General features: G+C 50.9%; 1 protein-coding gene across 4 annotated transcripts in view; it reads left to right on the forward strand.

The window, feature by feature from the left end:
- Positions 1-17,606, forward strand: part of EVL (Enah/Vasp-like) — a 267,581-nt gene that overhangs the window by 25,805 nt on the left and 224,170 nt on the right. The window contains exon 1 of one of the 4 annotated variants that reach the window (XM_060620742.3): positions 11,754-11,898. The exons of 1 other annotated variant lie outside the window; for it this stretch is intronic. In XM_060620742.3, coding sequence (XP_060476725.2) covers positions 11,876-11,898 — 23 coding nt within the window. In that variant the 5' untranslated portion in view covers positions 11,754-11,875. Of the gene's footprint in view, positions 1-11,753; positions 11,899-17,606 lie in introns of those variants that run through there. 2 more of the 4 variants (XM_081795995.1, XM_060620739.3) reach the window with 2 other exon arrangements.

A 17,606-nucleotide genomic window follows, 5' to 3' on the forward strand; every position in this document is an offset into this window, starting at 1 on the left:
GATGGCCAGTAAATTATTGCCAGTTAATAAGATCTGCGTGTCGGTTAGGTTGTAAAAGCTTCCTAAAATCAGTATATTGGAGCCAAGAGGCTAGAAAAGAAACCGGCCAAAAAAACTCCCTTAATACTTAGGGTAAGTCTTCCCACGTAAACTATACAAAAATTGCTTACCTAATTACTACCGCGTCCCAAGAAGTAGGTAAATGCTATTCTCACTCTGTAGGTGAGAAAACTGAGGCTCAGTGGAACAGCCTATCCAGGGTCACACAGTTTGTTGTTGGCATTCCTGGGACCAAGGAAGGGGGCAGGGCGGGGAGAACTAGCTCCCGTTGAACTTTTATGAAATGCAAACCTGCTTTTGCATTCACGGTCTCCTTGAACCGTGTGATAGCCCTGTGCATTGGTACAGTCCTGTCGTAGAGGTGAGGCAACTGAAAATAAGTCGTTCGAGGGTAATAGCTAGGAGCGGCAGAGCTGGTGTTAAACTCCGGCTGCGTGTGGCTCCGGAGCTCAGTGCCGCTGCACGCCGTGGCCTCCCCGTTCGTGGCTTCCTTCCTTCATTCTGCGAATATTCGTGATGTCCCGGGCCTAGAGTTTCACTTTCCCCAGCTTGCTCTTCTGGTTTCCCACGGATCTCTACTTTGAGATATCGCCTGTCACATTAGTGCTACCGGAATAGTTTGTTCAGGTTGTACACTTGTGTGTGTGCTGGGAGGGTACATAGAAAATAGCGTTGGGGTGCCTGAGTGGGTCAGTCGGTTGGCCGTCCGACTTCGGCTCGGGTCACGATCTCGCGGCTCGTGAGTCTGAGCCCCACGTCGGGCTCTGTGTTGATGGCTCGGAGCCTGGACCCTGCTTCGGAGTCTGTGTCTCCCTCTCTCTGCCCCTGCCCCGCTCGCGCTCTGTCTCTGTCTCAAATATAAATAAAACATTTTAAAAAAAAAAGAAAGAAAATAGCGTTACTGTTTTTATAAAATTCATACCTGTTTGCTGTAAAAATCAGACAATACAGAAGAATACAAAAAAAAAGTACGTAAATAAAGCACACATGACCAGGGACACCAGGCCCCTGGAGATAAGCAGTTGTGAGCGTTTTGGCCGGCATGCCTCCAGCCGTCTCTGTATGCGCGTGCACACGCACGTAGCAGCATCACAAGTAACGAGCAGCTGTGCGTACCGAGCTGTCGCTCCTGGCTCTGGCCCGAGCGGTTCCACGTGCGGTGCATCCCTTGCTTCTCACCAGAGCCTTGGAGATCACGATGTCACCCCGTTTTAGGCGGAAGGAAACTGGTGTTTTAGAACAGTGAAGTCATTTAATTTGCCCAAGGCCAAGCAGCGGCAAGCTCTCTGGACCGAAAGGCTGAGCTTGCGGCCACCGGGCCGCGTGGTGTGTGCGGTAACGCGTCCGTGAACATACGCCGCCCTGCACGTTCTTTTCTGGAACTCGCTTCCTTGTTTGATTCGTGGAGGTGTTTCTTACACCACAGTATCCCTAAGTCCGTGGCATTAGCCGTCTGTGTTTACAGGGACTCTTTGTATATGCTGTACTTCATTTGACCGACCCCTGTCGATGGATATTCAGTTTATTGCTGTCTTCAGTCCTACAAAAATCAACATCTTTGTGCCCTTTTGTTGTTCTGGGCTGGTCAAAAGTCAGGCGGCCTTTGTTTGGGTACGATCGGCTCTGCCGCTTTTGAACTTGGGCACATTATTTCACCTTTCTGTTCCTCAGTCTGCCCAGCCGTAAAATGGGAAAAATAACGTGACTCAAGGCGGCTCCCCAGGATTAAGCTAATTGATAGAAGTAGGCAGAGCAGTACAGGGGACACAACTGCTCAGTGTTAGCCCGTATCCATCCATGGGACGCTGGTTGGTGGAGGTGCCAGGAGATTTTCAGCTGAGGTGCCGCGGATTGCTTCTGAGGGGATGTCTGAGGATCCCTTCCAAGGAAGAGGGCGCACCCTGAGGGGGTGACTGGCCTGCCCTGTGGGGCCAGCATCAAAGTTTGTATTTTCCGGGATGAAAACATTGCCATCAGGGCAAAAAAGGGGCTTCTGTGCCCGTTGGCCTTTTCAGACCCTCTCTTTTCTCCTCTGTTTTAGCCTAGAAATTCCTTACCATCTTTGACAGTAATTTGATGCCTTTAGAAATGTCGGTTTGGGAAAAAGAAAATTTAAGTAAAGGGGTGAGGGGGCGCCCGGATGGCTCCATCGGTTGGGCGTCTGACTTTGCTGGGGTCATGATCTCGCAGTTCGTGAGTTTCAGCCCCACATCAGGCCCTGTGCTGACAGCTCGAGCCTGGAGCCTGCTGCGGATTCTGTGTGTGTGTGTCTCTCTCTCTGCCCCTCCCCTGCTCATGCTCTGTCTCTGTGTCAAAAATAAACAAACACTAAAAAAAATGAAGTAAAAAAAAAATGTTGGTTTGGGGGCGACTGGGTGGCTCAATTGGTTGATTTGGCTCAGGTCATGATCTCACAGTTCATGAGTTCGAGCCCCACATTGGGCTCTGTGTTGACAGCTCAGAGCCTGGAGCCTGCTTCCGATTCTGTATCTCCCTCTCTCTTTGTTCCTCCCCTGCTCGTGCTCTGTGTCTCTCTCTCTCTCTCTCTCTCTCTCTCTCTCTCTCTCTCTCAAATAAACTTTAGAAATGTCTGGTTCTTTTAGCAGTTTGATCTGGCTTTTTTTGGTTCTTTTCACTCGGAGGGTTGACCTAAACAACCTCTCTCACCATTACTGGAAATGGGAGGTGGTTGTGGCTTTTTTTAAAAAGATTAGTGCTGATCTCTAATCTCTCATCACATCATGGTTCTCCTGGAAAATGACAGTACTTTGTGGCACACCTGGAGCGGGATGTAGCTGCTTGCCGTGGGAGGGACTGGCTTTGGGGGCTGGGCGCCGGCCTCCCAGACAGCCGAGGGGTCCAGATGCCAGAGCCGCATACCTGGTGGAGGCACACCAGCTTGGGAAGTACAGCTTGAGGGGACACGTTTATGAAAGAGAAGCAAGCCTCTGCCTGCGGGCGGCGGACACTTTGTGGAGAGAGCGTGTGCAGCATGAACGACTTCTCTTTCCCGCCCTCCCCGTGGGAGGAAGAGAGCGGTGTCTCTCCACCCCTGCACCACCGATAGATACTTCGGGCCAGAGAATTGTGTGCTGTGGACGGCCGTCCTGCACATAGTAGGATGCGCAGCAGCGTCCCTGCCCCCCACCCCCCAGGTGTCGGGAGCACTCCCCCATCATCCCCAGCTGTGACCGCGGACAGTGTCTCCACACAGTGCCCGGTGGCCCCTGGGGCACCGAGACTCCCCCGCCTGAGAATCTGGTGGTAGAGCCGTCTGTGGGTTTCCGACTTTCACGTGCACCCGAGTCCCCTGGAGAGCTCGGCCAGACACAGATTGCCGGGTGGCATCCTCCCAAAGTCTCTGGTTCGGTTAGTCTGGGGAGGGGCCGAGAATTTTCATCTCTGACGAGCTGGCAGATGATGCCGTTACTGCTGCTGGAGGTCCCCGCTCTTGAGGGCCACTGGCTTATAGGATAAGGCACCTAAATTAGAAACCAGGAGACTTCACTTCTGATTCCGTCTCTGACAGTAGGCAGGGTACTGTGTTTTTCTCTTTCTGTGGTCGAAAGGAGATCGGACTGACATTTTTCTTAGAGTCACTTACCACTTGATGAAATCTGTGAAGCCCTTCAAATTCCATGTTCTTTCGGTGGAATACAGTGGTTCGCAAAGCTCGGTTCATCCAGCGCCTACGACCCTTTTGCCCTCCTTTTCCTTTTTTTCAGTATGTGCTGTGGGGTCCAAGGAACGTAGTGTCGTGGGAGAGTGAATGGTTTGAGAATGAGGCATGGAAAATAATCAAGGGCTCATATTTTTTCATGTTAGTGAGAATACGTTTTTACAAAAACACGGCGGTTCCAAACTTAGTCAGCTACCTAATAAATCCTGCCCAGCATTGGGAATCCATGTGGAGGTCTTAATCAGTTCGTCCTGATACCTATTAATTTAAACACCAGGGTTATAGGCTGGGTGTCGGAGCTTTCTGTAAGAAGGAATATAAACACCACTGCGAGGCTTATGCAAATGGAACTTTTTTGGAAACTAAGAAGCAGTGCTATTTTGGAGGAGGAAAAACACCACCTTGTACATGTTAGTAGGGAATCAGAAATAGAGAAAGCCCGATTATCGGAAAGAAAATGTGAGAAAGAAAAACTAGCTTTTTGAGGGAATAAAATGTGTTTATCTAAAGCAGGACTTCCCAAATTAAAGCTCCCTTAGACATATATTCATGTGATTTCTCTACCATTATGTCTTCCCTAAGAGTCCTTCTCGAGACAGAACATGTGTTAAATTAAGGTTCTCCTTTTTAGGGCTTGTATATTGGGAAGGGGTTGCATGGTCAGGATTGGTGTCTAGACTGTAGACCTTAGGTGCTCAAAACACAGGGACAGCTCCTCTGACTGCGGCGTAGACCCCACCCCTGTGGTCTGGTTTTAGATGTAAGGATTTAGACCCCTGCTTTACTTTCTACCTTCAAAATAAAATATCGTCATCCCTGCCTTGCCAGTAGGTGCTAGAAATTCCCACATTGTTCATTCACTGGGTCTCTACCGCTCTACTGGGTAGACTCTACTGGGTCTGAATGTCTGTGTCCCTCCAAAATTCACATGTGGGGATTCTAACCCCCAGTGTGATGGCGTGAGGAGGTGGGGCCTTTGGGAGGTGACTGGGCCCGGGCCTTCACTAATGGGTTAGCGCCCTTTTGACAGAGACCTGGCCGAGCTCCCTGGCCCCTTCCCCCACGTGCAGATACAATGAGAAGTCTGCAGCTTGGAAGAGGGCCCTTACCTGCCCATGCCGGGACCCTGATCTTGGACTTCCAGCCTCAGGAACTGTGAGAAGTTAATGTTTGTTTGTAAACTCCCCGGCGTGTGGGGTTTTGTTACAGCACAGCCAGAGTGGACAAAGGCAGCCTCCGTTTTCCAAAGGCTCCCCCTGGACTGGCCCCAGAAGTTCCCTTCCGCACTTAGCTTCTTGGAAGACACTTGACATCCCAGAACCTTTGGAATCCACTCACTCCTTCAGTTCTTTAGAACATTTAATTAATTAATTAGTTTATTCGTTCCACTTCCCTACCCTCTGTGGAGAATACAGATATGAACAAGACATTCTCTGATTCAGTCCATTTCTTCTTTGACTTCACGTTATTGTGCCAGTTAGTGTGGGCTGAGTTTGTATGTCTCTGTAGTGGGTTTGGTTTGTGACTTCCAAGCACTATTACATTGGAAGGAAAGGGATGATAGGGTGGGTTTGTGAAGTTGAGGAATTAGAGTTAATTATGGTAAGTGCTTCAGAATAGCCAGATCTGGAGGAGGGGGAGGAGGGGCTCTGTGAATCAGCACCTATGAATCAGATGTTCCCTTTTTTGTTTTTAAGAGACCCACAAGTGTGATAGTTGGAGAGAATTCAGAGAAGCACTGAAAGCTGGAAGTTCTAGAAAATAGCCCCCCCCCCTCCCATTTCAGGATGATTTGACCTGAGAGGACTAAGCAGTAATTTCGAATTGACTGCAGTCATTTGAAGGATTTTCATAAAATAAGAGGATGTAAACGAGGCAGAAGCAAAAATGGACCAGACAGGAAAGAACTTCTTACCCAACAGCCCCCTGGAGTGGATGATAAGCTATGTTGAGATATTGTAGGAAGATTATCTGAAACCTGGGGAAAAGGCACAAGGATTACTGAACGCCCTTTCAGGATCACTTGGGGGCATCTTTTAGCAAGCCCACCTAAAGGACAGCTGACATTCTTGGAGAAGACTGACTTCTGTAAAGCTAGATGCTAACTTGCAGAAAATGGATAAATTACACGATTTCTGTCCAGTAGAGATCTAAATGATTTCTGTTCAGTAGAAAAGGTACCTCAAAGCTTATGGTTTCACCGTTTGGTGGGAGGTTAACCAGTTTTATATCTAACCTTGCAAGATCATCACATTCTGTTTTTTTTTTTCTTCCCCCACTGACTCTATGTATGTTTCTCGTGTAACCTTGGAACCAGCGTTGTCATTCTGCTGTTCCTTCATTAACGACTTAAATCAGTCCTTGACACATGCATACTGTATTTTTGTATGGCAGGGTTTTAGCTTTTGAAAATTACACTTTGAAAGAGTGGACACTCCTTGAGGAGATAAGCATCTTGGGTGGCTAGGCTGTTGCCCAGAAGTAGGGTTTGGCTCATTTGACCACGAGGTCCTTTTAGCCCTGAATTCCCACAATTATGCGTGTTTATGAACTCTCTAGGCCCCTTGGATAGTAGGTTGCATTTATCAATCATCTAATTGTGTGACTTGGGTAAATACTTAAAATTCCTGCCTTATCAAGACCTCAGAGGCACAGAGGAGAAAAGGATAATTTCCTTTGTTGTTAATGATAGTATTCTCATCTACATATCTGGCACACACAACTCACAGAACGCTGGCACACCTGTTGTATCTGGCCCTCGTAATATCTCTGTGAGGGAGCAGACACTCTGACAGGTGAATTACAGGTGAATTACTCCACTCCGGTAAGGACCGGACCACAGCCCAGCCGGTCACACTCCAGGCCCCCCGGGCTGCTCATGCTGGTACCGGGACGCGAATGGGTCTTGATAAGAGCAGTGAGTTGAGGTGGGAAAGGAAACCAGTGCCAACAGAGAACCTAGAAGATCCTGTGTCACAGCTGCAGACGCCTTCGTGGTGACTTACCAACGCTGACTCTCATTGAGGTTTTTGAGGCCTTGTGGTCTGGTCCCAAATGTTGGGAAGCTTTCACCTCCCCCTTTCTCAGAGGTGGTGTGGTACTAGACATACAACAGAGTCCCAGTATCTCTTGATGGAATATATGAATTTGTCTTGCATGCTTTTGTCTTCCTGATTCTCCCTCTACTCCTGGCAGGATTTTCTGGGAAAATTCTGTCTGTCTGGGTGACATTGGGGCAGCTGCATGTGTTTATTCAGAAGAATAATCTGCCCTATTATTGGATGGTTGCACTACAAGGACTGCTGACTTCATCCAATTTCGTCTTTTTATGAAATCGTCTCTCTTAGTCTACAAACTGCTGGTTCGTTAATACAACAGATATTTTTTGAATGATCCCGGGCGCCAGCTCTGGGGTAGAACGGTAAGATGGGGCAAGGTCCTTCCTCTCATGGAGCTTATGCTTCCTCGGCTTATGTTACTCTCGGGGTTCTTAGTATTTCTGCTGAAATATTTTAGTCTTTGCTCTGCTTCGTTACTAACCTGAGAACCACACGAAACAGTGCAGTTGTGGGAAAGACTATCTCTGAAACATACCTGTAATCCATCAGCTTGTTTTCTGCTCTCGTGTCCTGCCTCCACCGCCAGAGTCCAGACTCCGTCAGCTCTTACTTGGACTGTGGCAGCAGCTTCTGAGTGGTCTCCCCACTTGCACGTTTCTTCTAACCACGAAAATCGGGTCGTGTTACTCCCTTGCCGAAAACTCTCCGGTGGCTTCCCTGGCTGCTGACGCCCTGCTGACCTCTCTTCCTCATGTCCCATCTCCTCTGTTCCTTACTCCTCCGTTCCAGCCACACCGCATGAGAGGGTGAAAATCACACTTGTTTCCTCCCACCTCAGCTGATTCCTCTGCCTGCAGTAATCCTTCCTCGAGGTTTGCACAACTGTCCCCTGCTTGTCATTCCCATCTCACCGTAGATACCACTACCCACGGGGGTCTTTCCTATCACCGCCGCTAAGTTCAGTAGCTCCTGTCGCTCTGTGGCACGTTGCTGTGTTGTATTCATTCACGATGTGCCTTCCCTCATTAGAAGCAAGCACTGGGAGTCGGGATGTGAGTGGACTCGCTGCTGTCTCTCTGCACCGCCTGGAATGTACCTAGCATAGCAGCTCTCCAAGTGTTTGTTGAGTGAATGCAGAGGTAATCTTCGGGAACCCGGCACAGATACTTAGAGAGAGCTCACTTGCTAAGAGAGTCTGATGTGGACAGAAGTGCGGAAATAATTGCCAGTAACTCCTACTTTTGACTCGTGGTAGATTGAACGATATAATTGTGTTTGCTTTGTGGTAGAATGCTTTTGGGGGGTAGGTTTTAGTTTAAATAGAATTCTCACAATAGAGATGAGGGATGGCTTTATTTAAAACTTACATTTTAAAGTTAAATGTCACTGTAGAGGTTCACTTGAATTATGTAATTTGGGGGAAGGAATGAGTTCAGCGTGTAGGGCTCACATTTCTTACCAGTTGAAGAAGGGATCTGTTTTGTTTTTAAATTTTTGGAGAGGTTAATGCAACCGCAGCAAAAGTGCATTAAGTGAATTGAAAAGTTTTTGACTGAAGGCCTACCGTGTGTGTCCCTAGGAATGTTAGCTTTCCCAAATTGTCAGGGGCCTGGGGACACCTCATGTTAATGATCATGTCTGTGTTCAGTATCTCCACATTTGTTCGACCTTGGACAAGTTACTTCAACTCTTTGGCCTCTGTTTCTTTATTAGCAAATTGGGGAATCTCATAAATTCTGTCTCAGATATTCTTGGTGCTGGGATTTGGAAACTTTTCACCATTTTTTATCAGCTCTGCTCGTACCAGGACCTTAAGAATTGCCCTGAAAGATATAACGAGTGTTCCAAGAGGAGAGTCTTGAGTTACTGATGGAAAACAGGCATGAAGTCCAGAGGTCTCCCTCCCCCAGGCCTCTGCCACCCTGGACCTGCCTGTGGCTAGGCTAAAGCCCATCTGGCCAGCTCCCAGCATGACAAATGTCTGGGAGCTAAGGTCACTGCCACTCCTCTCCAGACCTCGCAGGTGGTGCTAAGAATGCAGGTTCCGACCATTAGACCAACCAGCACATCCTTCAGTCAGAAGTAAGTAGTGAGTGTCTGCAGTTCACTAGCGTTGTCCCTGAGGCTGGGAACGACTGATAACAGAATGCTCTGGAATCTCCTTTCCCTCAAGAAGCTTGTGTCTGCTTGATTACCAGCTGCCCCTACCCTCATCCATGACTCTCACCAGGTAGTTTAATAAATAAAAACATCTTATAATTCTATTTGGTCTGGGTTAATTGCTCTTCCTAAGACTTTGGCAATCTCTACTGCCTTTTTTTTCTTTTTTAAGAGAAAGGGGGAGAGTGTGAGCAGGGCAGAGGGGGAGAGAGAGAGAGAGAGAGAGAGAATGAGAATCTTAAGCAGGCTCCATGCCCAGCACAGAGCCCTATGTGGGGATCGATCCCACAACCCTGGGATCATGACCTGAGCTGAAATCAGGAGTCAGAGGCTTAACTGACTGAGCCACCCAGGCGCCCCTCTACTGCTTTTTTTTTTTTTTTAATTTAAGATTTAGTAGGGGTGCCCGAGTGGCTCAGTCAGTTGACTGTCCGACTTCAGCTCAGGTCATGATCTCGTGGTTCATGAGTTCGAGCCCCACTTCGGGCTCGGTGCTGACAGCTCGGAGCCTGGAGCTGCTTCAGATTCTGTGTCTCCCTCTTTCTGCCCCTCCCCTGCTCATGCTCTGTCTCTCTCTGTCTCAAAAATAGATAAAAACATTAAAAAAAATTTTTTTAAATAAAATAAATTTAAGGTTTAGGACAGTGATTTTAGACATACCTCCATACACAGTATATATGTTTACGTGTACATGCACGCACACCCCTTGTCCTGAGAATCACGGGACAGAAAGGCCCTGACCGTCACCCCAAAAATTAAAATAAATGAGCTACCTGTAAGCAGGTAGAGTACCACTGAGGGGGGTGGCCTTCCCGTGGGGACGAATGTCCAGCAGTCAGCACTGTCAGGGAGAGGCAGCCTTGTGAGGTGGTAACGATGATCGCGAACGTTCCACAGCTCGGTGCACTCCGCGGGGAGCTCTCACAGCTCCCCGGGGGGCTGCCCTGTGGGCTCCCCACAGCCGTCCCGCAAGAGGAAGGCCCGGGCAGCATCCGCATCAGTCCCGCTGCGCACGCAGAGAGCCCAGGGCGCGGACAGCTCGGGTCGCCTGCCGGTGATCACAGAGTCAGGAAGTGGCAGATCTGGGACGTAAACTCCGTTATTTAATGACTCTGAGTCTCTTGTGTTTTCTGTTCTATCCTGATTCTGCCGAGAAGCTGCCGTCACTGGAGGGTCCCAGGCGGAGACCTGTCAGGAAGTCGTGTGCGAGCATTCGCGAGCAGTTCAGTTCAGTTGGTGATTGCTGTGTGGCTTGAGGGATCACAGGGTTCCCCCCAGATCGTCCTCACTAATCAGTCTGCCTCCGGTGGCGGTTACCGCTTCGTGTCTTTGACTCGGGCCCTGGGTCGTGGCCGCTCCGTGAGGCGGGGAGAATGCGCACAGCCCCCGCGGAGCAGCTTCGCGTGGACACCTGTGCTCCGCCACTCTCCTCCCTGATGGAGAGCAGAGGAGAACGGTCGTTCCTTCGGCAGACCCTTATCCAATGGCTCCTCTCTGTCCTGCTCTGCGCCAGGCTCTGGGAGTGCGTGTCGCTGCCCTTCTGGGTCTCAGGGAAGATCGGGCAGGGTGCCGGGTGGCGCGTCGGTGGCAGTAGCGAGAGCGGCTCACCGGGCCGGGGGTGGAGCACGCGCGACAACACGCAGCTCGCACACGGAGCCGGGACCGATCTGGGCCGCTTGCCCCATAGGCCGAGGAAGTTAGGGAACCGGGAGAGAGTTGGAGAGAAAAGACTTGGTTCACGGGGCCGAGGCCTTTTCGCCTGACCCCGTGGGCACCGGGGAACTCGTGCGGGGTTGGAAGGGGCACCGGCCTCCGAGTCAGATTCAGACAACGGCTCTGGCAGAAGGGACAGAGGGAGGAAGACCGGTCGTAAGGCGCCGGGCCACGCGAGCAATGCCGCGGGCACGGGACGGGGCAGCCGGATTCAAAGAAACCTTTTGGAGGTAGAGTCCGGACTAGTGACTGATGGTACCTATGGGTGTGAGGGAGAGAGAAAGGCAGGAGCGAGTCACGGGTCTTGACGTGAGATCTGTCTCCCCTGGTTTATAAAGAGCATTTGCAGGCCAAATGCTTGAAGATCTCCTTAATGGCAAGTCTCAGAATGCAGCCAAACCTTGCCAGCTTGGGCTTTACAGACTGGTAAACATTTCTCTCCTTTTGGCTGACACCTCGTTTCCTTCTTCTCAACTTCTGTTCTGGAATCATTACATAAGTTTTGTGCCTCCAGGAATCGATAAGAGCCTAGCACGTGCTACACACCCAATAAATGAGTGATGGAGTCAGTGAGATCACTTATCACGGTGGACCCACAAGGTCATGTTGTTGACGGTGAGGCGGTGAGCACACAGTGTGACACCTGTGATTCCGGAACTCTGAGGAATTCTCAGGGAGGCGCAGCCTGGAATCCTCTCCGCCGTTCACCGGCCACACCTGCCCGTGGCGGCGGCGGCAGCCATGGAAGATGAGGCAATCGGGCAGGTCGCCCGGGAGCCGGCTGCGTTCCTTCAGGCTTTTGCCCCCCACTTCCCAACCTGCAGATTTCGGGTGCAGGGGTGGCGGATGTGCGTGCGATTCACCCAGGACCCCAGGCATGCCCGGGGTTCGACTTCTTTCTCAGGGCTAATCCAGCTCCCAGCCTGGAGCCTAAGCATACGCTGCATTAATCAGACTTGCTGGAATGATCACATGGTTTTCTAGCTGCCTCCCCTGTTAGCTGCCGCTTGTCAGCAGCTGGCGGAGCTGGAGGCCGCAGGCCCCTGTCTGCAGAAAGCCTTTTACTTCCGAATATTGGGGGGGTGGGGGGGGTGGAAACCCCGCCTCTTTTTTCTGCACTTTGCACCATCCGACTGACTAAATGGTTGTCCTCCGAACCAAAAAGGCTACCAGACAATCTAAGGACGTTGTCTCTGACTAGGTCATGTTTGCATTTGAAGAATTCAGGTACGTCGTGGGCTTTCTACATCAGCCTGCCGCTGGGTTTTTGTTCTCGCTGGGTTTTTGCTGTGTAATGACAGCTCGGGCTCTGGCTGGTTCTCACCCCCAAAACGGTTCTTTCCTGCATTCCGTGGGCTTTATCCCGGTCGCGGGGGTGGGAGGCTCAGAGGTGGTGCAGGTCGGGGGTGTTTACTGCATGCACACGTGCAGCAGGGGATAATTGGGGTGCTCGTGCGTAAATTTGCCGGGGACCCCACCTTGTGCCTCCTCTGAGCTGCTGTGGGTGGTGTAGAGTTATGAATGCAGAATAGCAACTCTATCCAGAATGAGTCTCTCGCTCTCTTTTGTTTTTCTTCCTTTGTCAAACTCATGGAGTCCACTGCTCTTTTAAAAAAATGCTCATGGTAGCAGCAAAGATGGAAAATCCTGCAAGTCTGTCTGCTTAGTTGAGGCTTGATTTTGGCTCTGATTTCCCTCCTCATTGTTAATAGTAATCTCGTGCTTGGGCAGTTTTCTGGGAAGTGCTCTGATGATGTTTTGTTAGCAGGGTCCTTCTCTGCTTTCAGAAGCTTTTCGGCTGCTGTAATTATCAATGCTCCAAATGAGTCTTTTGTGAATCTTATTCCTTCTCTTCTCTGAGGATCTGTCCCTGGGTATGAACATGGGAAGGGATGTTCCAACAGAGGTAGTTTCTAAGAAATGAGAATAAAGGAGGCAGAATGGGAGGGTTATCTGACCATTTGTGTGTATATTTCCACCTTTTGGAGCATACAGAAGACTGTGTGTGTGTGTGTGTGTGTGTGTGTGTGTGTGTGTGTCTGTCCCTAACCTCCGGCAGGCTCTCATTTCTCAAATGGAATTACAGCGTATTTTAGAACTGAGCGTAAATACCATATCGATGGGCGAGGGGGGTGATTGTGTGGGAACCCCAGTTCCGTTTCTACAGGCCTTTTTTGTTCCCTCCGGAAGGTTGCGGCGATAGACATTAAAACGATAACAGAATAACCACCTTTCGTTGTTTGTAAGAGGAAATTTAGAGACCTTTTAATCAAAATCAAGAGAGTAGATGAGAGGATCATCAGATCTGTAGGAAGAAAAGCAGGGCTGGAAAGGGTGTCCCCGCCCTTTCTATAAACTTGGAGCTTTGGATCTAGGAAGTTCTCCTTTGTTTAAGAGAGTGTCTCTGCATTATTTCTAGTGGCCTGGGCTGGTGAAAAGGATATTCTTTCCATGTGGCAACATGCTCTGGGGACGTGGGGCCTGTGCCCTTACACGGGGACCAGAACTTACTGTTTTATGGTAGCTCCATTAGATAACTCACAAGAATTTGTTTTATGCTTGACGTGTTACAGTAGATAGGTCCATAGACGGTGAATTCGGAGTCCCGGGTTCTAATCCCCGTTGGCAGGTTAGCTTTTCTGATCCTTCTGAGATTTACGGAGGAGTTTGGGAGAGTGTAGAAAGTAGTACAGCTGTGGGGTTCGTATCTTACTGTTAGCATCTATTCGGGATGGAGTAAGCCTTAGCTAACCGTCGCCTTGAACAGAGCTTGGAGCCGGTCACCTCGTTTCCTAGTTAGGGAAGAGGCATATGTATCAACAAGCCTTGTCCCCTTGGGTCAGCTCCCAGCCCAAAAGCTGGGTCTGAGCAGTTGGAATGGGGTCACGTTGAGGGCCAGTGTGCTGCTGGACTGAGAAGGTGGGGCCGTGTGTGGAAAGTAGACCAGAAGGGGGGGGGGGGGGTCTATTACCTGTGTGTCCGGCTTCGCTTAAGCTGGCCGCAAAGAACTTTTCTGGGTGTGACTGCGTTTTGTGACTGCTGCCCATACTGGACAGTTGGCCGCCTTCTTTAGTCACGGGCTTTGTGTGGGGCTGAGTGATCACGGTGGGGCAACACAGGCACTTTAGAGGAGCTTGTTAGCTTTGTAGCTCCGGTCAGGGTGGTGCTCAGGCTGTAGCCTGCAGTGGAGACCCCTGGAGGGCCCGTGAAAGCCTGGATTGCTGGGCCCCCCCTCCCAGAAGCTCGGGTCTGGTAGGTCTGGGCTGGGCTTGGGGATCTGCATTTCTAGTAAGTTCCCAGGTGACGGCGATGCTGTACGCCTGGGAAGCAGACCCTCAGAACCGTCGGCTTGGGGGAAGCAGGCAGACTGCCCTTACGGAGATGGGACATCTGAGGCAAAGGCGAGGAGGTCCAGGTAGGAAAGAAGCCCGGATCCGGAAGCCGCACGTCCAGTCAGGCAGGTGGACCCGAGGCGGGCGTGCTCCTGGGAGATTAACCCGTGACCATGATCGTCACAGCGGCCCCTCCTCCTGGGGAGGGGCGAAACCGAGTTTATAACCCAGTTTCCGCCACGTACGGCCTGTGTGGACCTGGCAGGGCTCTTCGCCTTTTATCGTCATCATCTTCTGTGGGAATTTTCTCTAAGAAAGTCTGTGACGCCGTTGGAAGCAAATGAGAGGACGTGAACTTGCTCTGTGCGTCAGGGGACACGTTACTCCCTAGTAAGGCACGAGGAGTTCCCTGAGAGCTTTCCAGTGTCCTGTGTTTTTAACTTTGACTCCTTTGTGCCTAAGACTGCTTGACGCACAATAGGTCCTCAATAAGCAGTCGACACCGATCGTTTTCAGGGGATTTAACGAGGAAGGAGAAACAGGCACGTGATCAGGCCGGCTCGGTGCGGGCCTGGTGCTGGTGCCACGGTGCCCGTTCAGTGCGCTGGTTCAGAAGAGCGCGTCGAAAAGCCCGCGGCTGACCTCCTGAGAAAACTGCGAAGTGTCCTTAGCACACCCCAGCCGCTGGGGTGGCAGAGCTCCGCTCCCGTTTCCTAAGGAATCTCTGCGGGTGATCTCACTGCAGAGCCTGCTGACCATCGTAGTGATTTGCTGGGGCCAAACCCGCAGGGTTGCAGAATCCTGAGAGCTTGGGTGGTTGGGCCAGCATTTTCCAGATGGTTAGGGTAGTTTCTGCCTGCCGTTGGCTTCAAGACTGTATTGTTCCAACACCAGGCAAGCTGTTCTAGCTGGCTGCTGTGGTAGACACGCTTCCCTTATATTTTTGCCTTTTTAAAAAGACCTCTTACGTGAGAAGTTTACTGAATTCGTGGTTTAGTAAACATTTGCCAGTCACTACACACCACGGCGACTGCCTTCTGAGCACCAGTGAGTACTAGAGACAGCTTTGCGGAGGCCTCTCTGGCTTCCCTTCCACTTCCAGAGCCCGAGCAGGGACCACGTTCCCTCCCCTCCCCAGAAGAAACATTTTAAAATGTGATTTTTGGCTCTGTGATCCCACAAGGGAGAATGGAACCCAAATCAGAAACCTCTGTTTCTCAGAATTCCTGATGCTTACCCTGGTTTATTTCTAGAAGGAATGTGGTATGCCAACTCCAAGATCTAAAATCCATAGTTGGAATGTGTCAGTCACGTGAAAACGGGAAGGTACTACCCTGAGTCTGTTTGCTTTATTTTCTTTTGTTGAGTAAAGTGTCCTGGAAGCGTGGAGGTTCAAACACCAACCGGCTCTTTCTTGATTAATCCGTGTTTATATCCAGTCTTGGAAAGTGTCGTTCTTTCCCTTGCTCTTCCACTGGAATACGGAGATGAGTTGAGATGAGGGGGTCTCGGGGAAGACCTGAGGTCTGGAAGCCAGCACAGCCCACCCGGTGTCCCGAGCCTAAGCCAGCCTAGCCCCTCTCATCTCCCCAGCCCCGTCATCCGCCCAAGAGACGGGGGTTTAGGTACGGCGACTTTCACACTGTGGCGAGCAGGTAACACTCATCAACAGGAGACGGAGGCTGGGCTGGGCAGCGATGGGGAAGGGGCTGTTGCCCTGCTGTTCCCCAGATACCGCTAGTCGCTTCGCCCATGGTAACTGGAACCCACGTAACATAAATGAAAACAGAAGCTCGGGGATGTGGACAAACCTGAAACGTATACCTCCCCCCCAGACCTTTCCCCAGACTGGTCCCGTGGATTCAGCTGCTTGCTTTGTGCTGCCACCTGGAAGTCTGCCGGGCATCTCAAACTTAGCACATCTGACACCTTTCTTGTATCTTTTCTGGAGCCATTGCTTCTACAGTTTTCCATAGCCCAGCCTTCCTTTGGTAGCTCCATCATCCCTGACCCTTTTCTTTCTCTCCTACTCCGTGCCTGAGCTATCCGGGCGAGTTCTGCCGGCTCTATGTCCCTCAACCGACTGAGCCACCCAGGCACCCCAGTCGGCGCTACGTCAAAGCATGCCCAGAGTCCCGACACTTCTCGGCGCCTCTGGTGCTACCAGCCTGGTCCACGTGGCCACCGTCTCCCACCCGACTCACTGCCGTGGTCTTGTAACTGCCTCCAAGCTTCCCGTGTGCCTTGCCCTCCTGCTCCTGGTTTTTCAGCTGGTTTTCATTGGAAAATATCGACTCAGGCCATGTCAGTCCAGAGCTCAGAACCCTCCAGTGGCTTCCCACCTGGCTGCGGGCGCCCCCCTCTGGGGGTATCTCACAGGGCTTGCTCAGCCGCCATACTCCGTCTCTCCCGACCTCTTCCTCCAGATGACCGCATGGTTTGCTGCCTCATCTCCTGGGGTCTCTGCTCAGCTGTGGCCTCGACCTCTCTTTTTAACATACCCCCTCCCATAATGGGCACTCCCTTTCCGCCTTACTCTGCCCCATTTTTCCCCCAGATCACATATCACCATCTACTTCCTGTGGATTTTAATTTTGTGTTTGTTTATTGTTTGTCTCCCTCTAGCAGAACGTTAAGTGCTGCAAAGTAGGGCTTTAAAAATCTATTTTTGTTCACTGCTGTATCCCTAGTGCCTTGCAATGGTAGCTGTCTAAAAAACACCTGTCAAATGGATGAAAGAAATGAGAACAGACACCCAGAGAGGTTGGGTAATTTGCCTGAAGGCACCCAGCAAGGAGGCGTAGGCAGTTTCGCTTCCGTTCATCTCCTCAGACAGTCTGTGCCTGGAATGCCCTCCTGTGAATGGACCTCACGTCCTCCAGCTGGCACACCCTTGTGAGTCTCTCCGGTGGGCCCAGAGCCCGTTGTGGGGCCTGGCTCTCGGCACCCCTCCGCGTCTGTGGGAAGCGGAGAACAGAATAGAGGACCCCCACCTGGGGTGGGATGGACTGACCCCTTGTCCTGACCCCTTCGGCCCTTACATCCCGTCTCTCTGCAGGGCTGCCCTCGGGGCGATGTACGACAGTGTTCCTTCCACATCTTCCCGCCCTCCTGCAGTTTGAGCTCTTGGTGGTCAGGGAGCGTGTCTTAGTCGTCCTCCACCACTACCAAGTCTTAGCACGCTGTCAGCTCTAGTCTAGGAGGGGTTGGTAAATGCCTACGAGACTGATGTTGTAGGTAGGTATTAAAGTAATTTGAATTCTATCGGTCACAGTCCCTCACTGCGAGGAGCTTATGATCACACGGTCTTTGACCCCCCAGGATCTGTTAGAATGCACAGCTGTGTGGGTCTTTAATAGGCGATAGTGGGAGCACCTGGTTGGTGGAAAGAGCAGAGGGTGGAGAGTTGAAGGAGAGAAAAACAGAGCAGGAGCGGGGAGGACAGCCAGACTGCATTGACTTGACAGTCTTGCCTGGAGTTTGACTGGCCACAAGCCGAACGTCATTCTGGGAAATGATGTAGCTGTTATGGCGGCAGAGCAGAAGTATTTTAAAATACCAATCTGTCCTCCGTTATTAAATAAGTGTTGCGATTATTGTTGA

Source organism: Panthera onca, chromosome B3 (assembly GCF_046562875.1).
Source record: "Panthera onca isolate mPanOnc1 chromosome B3, mPanOnc1 haplotype 2, whole genome shotgun sequence".
Lineage (NCBI taxonomy): Eukaryota > Metazoa > Chordata > Mammalia > Carnivora > Felidae > Panthera > Panthera onca.